The sequence below is a fragment of the Hyposmocoma kahamanoa genome, unplaced genomic scaffold (genome assembly GCF_003589595.1).
Source record: "Hyposmocoma kahamanoa isolate Upper Pololo Valley unplaced genomic scaffold, ASM358959v1 99867, whole genome shotgun sequence".
NCBI classification, from domain to species: domain Eukaryota; kingdom Metazoa; phylum Arthropoda; class Insecta; order Lepidoptera; family Cosmopterigidae; genus Hyposmocoma; species Hyposmocoma kahamanoa.
Genome location: NW_020656073.1, coordinates 1 through 10555, shown reverse-complemented (window position 1 = coordinate 10555; position 10555 = coordinate 1). Strand labels below are relative to the sequence as shown.

The following is a 10555-nucleotide window of genomic DNA, read 5'->3' as shown; positions in this document are numbered from 1 at the left end:
AGGCGCTTGACTTGTTCGTCCCGTCACTTGATACAAAAAAAATATAGCGCAAGCTACAATTCGTAGATTTTTTTCAGGGAAGTTTCTTTTAGGTTTTTAAAATATTTACGACATGTTTCAAATTATTTTTTTTATTCAAAGCATACTGTCAAGTGCTGTATACCTGCAGTCTGTGAGTCGCCTATTCGCGACGGACATTTCGACCCCTCCGACGTAAAGTATCGTATGTCGAAATTGCCAAGTTTACAGAAGAGCCTTTTAAATATTCTGAATTCACTGAAATAAGCACAACACGTGACTTTAGCATTTCTCAGTTTTATTCGACAAAGCTCGCTACTCACATAGAGTATCATAAAATCCTAGATATCGGTTAGATGATGTATTAGATGATCACTCTATTTGAGTAACGAGCTTTGCCGAATAAAACGGAGAACTTTAAAACGCTTCTCTGTAAACTTGGCAATTTCGACATACGATACTTTACGTAGGAGGAGTCGATTTAGCGACCTAAGTGTCTAATGTCCGAAATTAATTTTGTCTTCCAAAAGAAACCGGGACACAGGTTGATAAAACGAAATTTTCATTAAAGAACGAATAAAGCAAATGGGAATTTAATGGCGAAACAAATTTAAATCGTGGCTAATGAATTTATTAAGCTTCTGCGGATTTGGTACAATGAATTTTAAGTAGCGAATAATTGCTACCTACGCGACGAATTGAGAAACAAGATTTCCGTTCATGAAATGTATTTTCATTTTGTATTGTTAAATAGTAAATAAAAATTAATTAAATTTTTATTGAATTAATATTCAATTATTTTTTGTGAAATTACTCCACTAGTTTGTTATAATTATTAATACGTGATTTTATTAATACGTAATTAAAACGTAAGTCGTGAAATATGTATGATAGATGGCGCTACGACTAAAAAGTCGTTGAAAGACCAAGTACAAAGACACGACGCAAGCACATAGAAGAATTCGTGAGGTCCGTTGGTTCGTTCCGTGGCTTAGTTGGTATAGCGTCTGGCACGGTATGCAAGAAGACGTCGGTTCGAATCCGACCGGATCGAAGGAATTTTTTCTGAGTGTTCGATCTTTGTATTAATAATTATAAATAAAAATTGTCATGTATAAACTAGATTACCGTTATTTATTTTGTTTTATTCGTAAGTAAGAAGTTTACAAAAAAGATACCCTAAAAACAACGATTAAAAACCATTAAGACATTAATGTATTGCTGCCATCACATGCAGTCTAACAATATAATTAATTAATTATTAATAATTGATTACATAAATCATTAATAATGAAATGATTTATTTTTAAAGTACTTTAATTTTAAATTTGACAATAATTTTAAAATTAAATCATTTGACTTTTAGAATACATTTAAGATTTATTTATTTTCATTGTAATAATATTATATATAATGGTAATCAAATTGCATATCATATAAACAGGAACAAGACTGTTTTATTAGAGGAAATTTACTTTTACTGAGAATTTACATGACATTCCTATAGAAAAAAAATACATTGAAGAACGTCATCTAGAACATCACTTGGCAATTATTAAGCAGTAATGGTAACAAGTATCTCCAACCACGCTTTCCATAGTTGTTATTGTATGGAGGAAGAACATACCTTGGTAGGTAATTTAGATTACGCATCGAGTTCTTAGGTTTTTGCGATTGTTACACATAGGAAATGAAACTATTAAAATCGCATATATCAACAAAAAATCAACGTTTCGTTTGAAAAAACGATTTAAATCCGAAAAAATAATTTCATTTTCTATTAGATTACGCAGTTTACCAATTCTTATCGTTTGTTTTAACATGGTAATTTTATCTATTTCATCACAAATTATTTACATATTTATTTTACTATGCATATCTAAGATTCTACATTACCTAAACAAATTGTTACGACCATTTTACATTTATTTTTAACTGATATTGGCGCAAAAGATTTAAGTAGGTATTCTTATTTGTAATTTATAAATATCATTTAAGTATGTTTTGCATATTATACCATAACCACCGAGCCCGTATCCAATTATTGAATCTGCCCATGCGTTGTACAGCATTCTTAACGTTTTATAGGGTAAACTCGCCTAATTACGTGGTGTATCTAATTCAAGACAAAATGTTTGGAAGCTAATATAGGTTTAAATGATATGAATCTACACTTTTAAAAGGAACGTTAAGGTAGGAAGATAAGTTTCCTTTTCCTTTGTAAAAGTCTGGTTCAAATTGAGCAAACGGGATGGTAACAATCGACGAATTTGTCACGTGACGCTCAGATTTGCTTGCTGCACGAACATGCATTTTTTGACCTCACGGTATTTATGTTTGGTATAAAAAATTTGTGCGCATTTGACCTCCATCTCACCTGATGGAAAGTGACGATGAGGTCGAGGATGTAGCATGCACACCTAAATAATACCTATTCACCTTGAAAAGGTCCAAGTTATAGTGTTCGGGGTATAAGCCTGCATGCAGGGAATTCCACTCCCTAGCCGCTCGCCATATCTCGGAATATCCACGACATAGGGGTGGAACCCCAGCCCAAATCTAGTCCCCCGATGATGGAAAGGGGAAGGCGGAATTAAATTATGCAATTCCATCACACACTCTCCGTGATATATCCTGTAGAATACCGATAAGCAGACAACTCTACGGCGGTGTTCAAGCCTCTGCAGCTTCACGTCTACTAATTCCGAATCACCTATAAGCCTCTTAGCACGCTTTTCTATTGAATCCAAGAGCCATCCTAAAGGTGGCAGCAGTACTCCATACACGACCGGACTTGTGCTTGGTACAGCTGAAGCAACCGTCCCGGCTCACCTTGGAAAGGATGCCAAGCTTCCTGGCTGCATTTTTGGCTATGAATTCAATGTATCTGCCGAAGTTCAGATTGGACGTCAGGTCCATTCCAAGTAGGTGAATACGGTCGACTATCGGTATGGATATATCACGAAAAGTCGAAGTCAGGTGAAAGGGACTCCGTTTTGTGGAGATAAGACACGCCTGCGTTTTGGTAGCATTAAATTTGACTAGATTGACTGCCTTAAGTGCCAGATTCAAACAACTAACCTTGGACTCTCTACAAGACTGGATTTCTTCTCCCCTGACCCTTGCATTGATCAAGTACCTGTCCACAACTATGCTGTCATCAGCATACCTAAGGACACCTTGAATTAACATATCATTATATGCAGCAGAAAGAAGGTTGCGGACAGTAAAGAACCCTGAGGAAATGTATCGCCCGACGTTCGGAAGAGTAGCCTCCCAAAACCACTCAAATCGAACGTTCACTCAAGAAATACGAAATCCAATTGCAAAGTTAGATAAAGTGAATCCATTGCGTCAAAACTGTGTCAAGTCAGTGGTAAAACCGGCCTATTCCACTAGTCCCGACCAGCGGTCCCCCCTGGCGGGGACAAGTGGATTTTTTTCCACTCTGCCCTACCACACCGTCACTGGTTAAGATAAGTGGAATTTCATCACTTATCCCTTATCAATAAAATATCTTGACGTGTACAGTACAGTTTCGACAAAAATATCTAATTCAGTAATATATTGCAGCTGGTGGGTATAAGATCTCTTTACTGACTGAGTTACAAAAAAACAAAGACACGACCACGACGAACATCACGACAAAATAATGAAAAAACAGCATAGGTTATATAGTTTAGGTAAGAAAATCAGCTGGTGTTTCATAGTTTTTAAACTAATCCTTATTTTGTTCACTCAAAAAGTATACGATTTTTCAAGTTTTCATGAAGAATGATAGATAGACTATCATTTTGCGAAAGTAGGGCAATTTTACAGGCAAATTATATTTATAATCCATTTGTATGATCAGACAATCCGAATATAAAATGTCGGGTTTTTTTTTTCAAACAATCAGTTGTTCTATTACACAATTATGTTTTATCACGAAATTAGACGAGGGCACCCTATTTCCGCTATCGTACGAGAATCGACCTTTAACTCGAGCTTACAATGCCGTGATTCACAAATAAGTTACTAGATACCCTTGAGGCTGTCTCTTTGTTGCATAATCCATCGTTCTTGTGGTTTAAATGCATGTACTTTAACCTATTGTGCGCTTGACCTGTCAAGTAGACGGACCCATATTGTGTTTGAAGAGAAAATGGGTGAGTTTTGAATTTATATAATAATTAATAAAAATGTATATAATATAATTTATACGTGACACGGCTTCATTACTCCACAAAGTCTGCCAATATTGTGGAGTACATACGAGTGAAAGCCAATGAGGGTCAAGCAGTTGGGGTCCCACCACAATGTAAAGTTTAATTCTTTTGTGGTGAGAGTAACAACTCAACATTTGTCAACCTTCATGACGTATGAGTTTTGGCCGAAGGGTGTCACGTACTGACGTTTACAAAAATTACATAGGTAATAAGTACATACATACCCCTTTGGGGTGCAGCAATTAATTATTATTAAACGTAATATTAAAATTGTAAAAATAAAAATAATAGCAAAAAATAATAATAATAACATTTAGGAACTAATACATATAGGATCTTAAAATTATCATTAATAAACTTTAGATCATAGTATTACATAGACTTAAAATTACTTATCTGAAACTGGACTCTTTTAGCTTATAGGAGAGTTCATGAAGTCTCCCACATTGTAATAACATTTACTTAACAAGAGAGATCTCAACTTGGTTTTTAATAATTAGTCATAAGTGTTTTGTTGTATTATTTATTACATATGTTAGTCTATAAGGTATGTATTTATGGCTCTTTGGAAAGTGAATACAAATAAATAAATAAAAACAAAAAATAACCACAAAAATTAAACAGGACCTCGTATCTTTAATTTTCTTGCAACCACTGATCAATGTAATTTTTTTAAGACACCGTTAAGATTATAATAATAATTATATTTAAATCATTCATATACACGTACAGTATCTGTACAGAGTACTAAAAAAAGCGACTCAAAAGTGTGTGGAATTACAACTATATGCCAAGTTTTATTGAAATAGGTGCGCGAAACCCATTGACTTACAAATAAATGGACGACGGGTCTAATACAAAAACCACGAAAAAAATGTCCCAAGTCAACCTATTCGAAATTTAAATTGTAATGTCATCGCAGTATCGCGCTGTCAGTAGAACAAATGAAGACTAAAGCGGAGTGTCGCGCTCTGTATACTATTTTAGCGCCTTACAAGTGCGGACACTTTTTAGCGCGGACCCGACGTCCATATAATTGTAAGTTACCAGGAATGTGTGGTATTTCGTCTCTATTTCTGGTTATATACTCGATGTTCGCAAGCCTACATTTTAGGAGGTGAGGTGTGGGAGGGGCCTCTCCTCGCACCCGTAATCTGCGCGCTGAAAATTAATACGAATAAAATACGAATAGGTGGAAAAAATTTGACATATATCCTTCGTCGTCAAGCGCTCTATGGCGACTGATGTGGCAGCGAGTGGCGCGGCATATCGTTAAACCTCTGGGCAACTTCCAAATTTTGGGGTAAATGTGTGTTTTATAGGGTTTCAGTTGAAACCCAAAATTTTGCAGGTTCTCTGTAGTACTTAAAGAGAAATATCTCCATGTAAAAATTATGTAAAAAGTTAATTATTTTATTCTCAAATAATTCGTTTTAAACTTTTATTTGGGCCTGTTTTCAGGATTTAGAAGTACTATCATATAACAAATTAGCACATTCTTTAGACAATATCTTTAGGTGTATCGTATACTTTATGTAAGACCATAATTTAACACTAAAACCTAAACACTTGAGCTAGCAAAACAGTTTTTTTCCGCTTCTCCTCCGGTGAAGCGCTTTAAGACCTCGGACCCATTGACTTACAAATAAATGGACGACGGGTCTAATACAAAAACCACGAAAAAAATGTCCCAAGTCAACCTATTCAAACGTAGTGACATGTAAAGGAATATGAAAAAGCTAAAACGTTGAATTTAAATTGTAATGTCATCGCAGTACTGTCTAATTTTGCTTGTTTCGCTGTCAGTCGAACAAACGAAGACTAAAGCGTGAATGACGCTCTGTATACGATTTTAACGCCCTATAAGTTCGGACACTTTTTAGCGCGGACCTGACGTCCATATAATTGTAAGTCAATGACGTACACTGATTAATATACGGTGTGAAAACACGATTTCTAAAAATGTTCACAACAGCAAAAAAAAGACAGAGTTATTCAATTGTTTAAAAAATCGATAGATGTTAATCCACGCGCGAAAAGACACCCAAATGGACTTGTCGTTGAAAATATACCTAAGACTACACTGTACTTAAAAAGTTCATATTATATGTGCATGAGAATTTATAATAAGTTGCCAATAGAAATAAAAAACTTGACATATAAAAGAATGACATCTGAATTGTATAAATATTTAATTAAAAAAGGTTATTATAGTGTAAATGACTACCTAAAAGACTAAATTTTGCATGCTTTTGTATAATGGCTGAATAGCAGTACCTACTCAAATGTAGCAACTACCATCCTGTAAAAAACCTATTCAATGCAAATAAAACTTATTTCATTTCATTTCATTTCAATAGGTACTTTACATAGACTTTCGTTTTTTTCGAGAATTTCGTTTGTAAGAAAATAAATTCTAAAATAAAACCAGTGTCCCTACCGGTCGACCCAAGAAAAATGAACCGTATTAGTACGGGTATAATTAGAATTCGAGCTGAAGTAGTATGAACTCTTAAAGGGGTTGAAATAGAGGATGAAAATTTGTATGGAGAACCAATAAAAGTGAAAATATCTAAGCAGTAATAAAATCTAGTTTCATAGTATTCTAGTTTAATAGAAGTCGAACCAGCGCCTTCCGCATTCCGTGCTTGACACTCTCCCAACTGCGATACGGAATGAAGCATTAGACTTTGCAAATTATTTTTTGCTTGTTGCAGATCTTTGTGTATGGCTTGTTAACGACTTTTTTTCCGTAGCGCCATCTTTATTTTATTTATTTATTTTATTTCATATAAAGAAGGCATGCAAGAGAACATAATACAATTTCTCTACAAACTGCGAAAGCGGTTTGTTGGCGAGGTTACATTCACAATCACAAAACTATAGTATACCTAGTACGAATACATTTAACAAAACCAGTGTAGAATTTCCTATATTTACATGCTTTCAAGAAGTATAAGTTTTAATTTTTTCTTCAATGTGAATTTACTTAACAATTCTGTGCCTCCCAAAAAATCGAATTTATTAAATATAATTGGCAAGAGATGTCTATTTGTTCTTTTACCATAATAGTTATTAACTCTTGGACATACATATTTATTTTCACAGGCTCTGTGAGAGAATAAATCTGTGAGAAATTTATAAAAGTTTTTCTTCAATGCAGTCCATTTTAATAAAGTTATTTTTTGTTCCAGGGCTCCTAATTATCCTTCCCTTTCTGTTAATCACGTCTGCTCATCCAATAGAAGACATGAAAATAACAGAAGCCCAGAAGAACACAGAAACAAGTACAGAAGCGCTTCCCATAAACACAGAAGTACTTCGGAACAATGCAGAAGCGCTTGAGAATAGTACAAAAGCGCTTCGGGACCCTACAGAAGTACCACAAAGTACAGATGCGGCTCCGTTACCAATTAACAACATGGATATTAACTCTGATGAACTTCCTGAATATGTAGTCAAGGATTGGACGGAAGTATCCTATATCCAGCATTTTAGGAACACCATGGTGGCTTATGTGCAGTCACAGTATAACAATTTTACATTGCGGGAAACTGCAGAGGTATGTACATATTTGTGTCAACATTTTTTATGCCATGTATTTAAATGACCATATTTTAAATTTGCAAAAAAAGTAGCAGGCAAAAAATCATTTTTTTTTTCAAGGTTATCCTTTTTAACGATTGATCCTATTTCTCTGAGACATAAAATAAGTTAAATCAATGGATGCTTTAATATATTCAGAGCTACTTACGAAAAAAAAACGTTTGAATTGTATTCATTAAGCTAAAGCACATGAGCATTAAAAATAATACTTAGATAAGTACGTATTATGAAAGTTAAGTCTATATTGATTATGTTTGTATACTATTATAATATAATTTGACCCGAAAACATTCGGAAACGCAAGCAAATTAGCTTCTGACACTCACCGGCCGCTGACGCTGCACGTTCGCTTCCCTCATTGATACTGAATGGAGTGCGCAACTAAGCAACCAAGATTTATTAGGAGATCATTATCAAAAGTTATACTGGTTATAAATGTCATCAATAGTTAAAAGATCAATAATAAAAAAAGGAATATCAAATATTATTTTTGACTACCAAATATTAAGTTAGTATGCTTAAACATCTACTCTCAAATCATCAACTATCAAAACCTTGAATGAAGTTCATTTATAATTTACCCGTAGCTCAACTAATATGACACTTCCATCATGGCGGATCTTGCGAGGGCGCTCGTATATCTTTTATTTTTAAAGTCAAATTAATTACTTCTAATTAAATATGATAATGAAATTATATTTATAACAGTGTTACGTTATTTTAATTGCATATTTTTTTTAACTTAATAATCATAAACTTGTAAATTCACATAGAATTATTCGAAATAGTAACTGCGTGAGAATAATCGTTGTTAAATGTTTAAGTTGTTTACACACTACACACACTTATAACTGTATAATATATATATTGCAATGATTATGTAAGTATTTATTCGATATAAGAGTACACACTGCAATAACACTATAAACACACACAGTTTATTTCCTGTTTCGGAACGCGTACGTCTGTCACTCTCACTCACTCGGTTAGGGGGATTCGCCTTTTGGAGGGAAAAGTGTCGTTTTTATTTTGACTTTCAATTATTTTGTGAAATCTAGTTTAAAGTGGAATAGGATAGTGCTATTGTGCCTTAATCGAGAATTAAAACGCGAAATTATACGAATCTCGAACTAAAATACCCGTATCGGCCCGTTCTAAGGAATCCCGAGTCAATCCAAGCACGCCGCCTCAAATTGCCTATCCTCTTTGTGGCGGCCATATTTACAGAAACATAATTCAACTTCATGTACCAAAAAAGAATAATGTACCAAGACTTGGCTGTATGGTGTAAAACCTTTGCCTTTTCCTTTATGGAAAGAAGAAGAAAAAATCACTCGGTTAGGGCCCATTGAAAACCAGTGTCACAACCTAGTCTTGGTTGTGACTTGAGCCGAATGGGATCCTTTTGTACACGCCACAGCCGCACACATGTCACTTTCGTATTATGTCACTTGTTGTTTAAATGTTTTTTACGCTGTTTTTTGTGTTATTTCTGTTCTAGTTATATTACTTTTTTTGTGTTTTTTTTAATGATGTGGCTTTGTAACAAAGTTTCTATTTCTATTATTATCTGTGATAGCAAAAGACGATTGAAATCAACAACAATTGCTTACATTTTTTTAAACATTTTTTCAGGTTAACGACGTTATAGATACTTTTTTGAGACGTTTTGCCATGGACCTACGAGACACAATTGAGAGCCAAGAAAAGGGCCAAACGGTCATTTTGGAATATTATCCAATCCGAGATGGCGTCCCCGACGAAACATTTGCAGATATAAAAAACACATTAAGGAAGGAATTCCCTGATATAACTGAAACTACGGCCAATGAAATTATTTTCAAGTTAAGGAGAAACCTATTGAACGCAAGAAACAAACTAGATGAGATTATTAGAAGATCAAAGAAAGCTCATCGTGAAATGTCTTCACATTAATGTTGTTACTGTTATTTATGTAATGATAATTGTTACCCACACGTGATTATATGTCATAATCAATTATCAGAATTGAGCAAATTAATTTACCTAAAGTATGAACATGTTCTTAGTATGGATATGCCTATTTCGTCGTCAATGAGTATAAAATTTATTTTTTAATAAACAGTTGTTTAGTAGTTTAATAGTTAGTTTCGTAGATTTCTCATAGATGGCGCTACGGCTAAAAAGTCGTTGAAAAAACCAGAACACGTGCTTACATAGAAAAATGCGTTAGGTCCGCTGGTTCGTTAGTGGCTTACTTGGCATAGCGTCTGCCACGGTTTGCTAGAAAACGTCGGTTCGAATCCGGCCGGATCGAATGAATTTTTTCTAAGTGTTTGATCTTTGTATTAATAATTATAACAAACTAGTGGAGTAATTTCACATAAAAAAATAATTGAATACCAATTCAATACAAATTTAAAAACAGTAGTTTATTTTGTTAATAATTAATACAAAGATAGAACATATAGAATAATTTCTTCGACCCGGTGGGATATGAACCGACGACCATGCTGCATCGTAGCATTACTCTTACCAACTGAGCCAGAGGTTAAGTTACCGAGCTGTCAAAATTCTTCTATGTGTTTTTGTTATAGATCTTTGTACTAGCTTTCGGCATTCGTCGCCGCTAGTGACATCTAGTGAGAGATTTTTGAAAAACCTCGGCGCAGCCGGTACCTTTTTAATACAGCATGGAGTCCTTCAGAAGGGTCCTAAAGGGTCGGCAACGCGATCGTGACGCC

General features: G+C 34.4%; 1 protein-coding gene across 1 annotated transcript; it reads left to right on the top strand.

Moving 5' to 3' along the window:
• Nucleotides 1–4119: 4119 nt before the first annotated feature.
• LOC113239309 lies at nt 4120–10031 on the top strand. The gene is made up of 3 exons (XM_026476229.1): nt 4120–4166; nt 7421–7788; nt 9468–10031. Exons 1-3 carry the CDS (start codon nt 4163–4165, stop codon nt 9765–9767), a joined length of 672 nt encoding a protein of 223 aa, XP_026332014.1. The 5' UTR covers nt 4120–4162; the 3' UTR covers nt 9768–10031.
• Nucleotides 10032–10555: the final 524 nt, after the last annotated feature.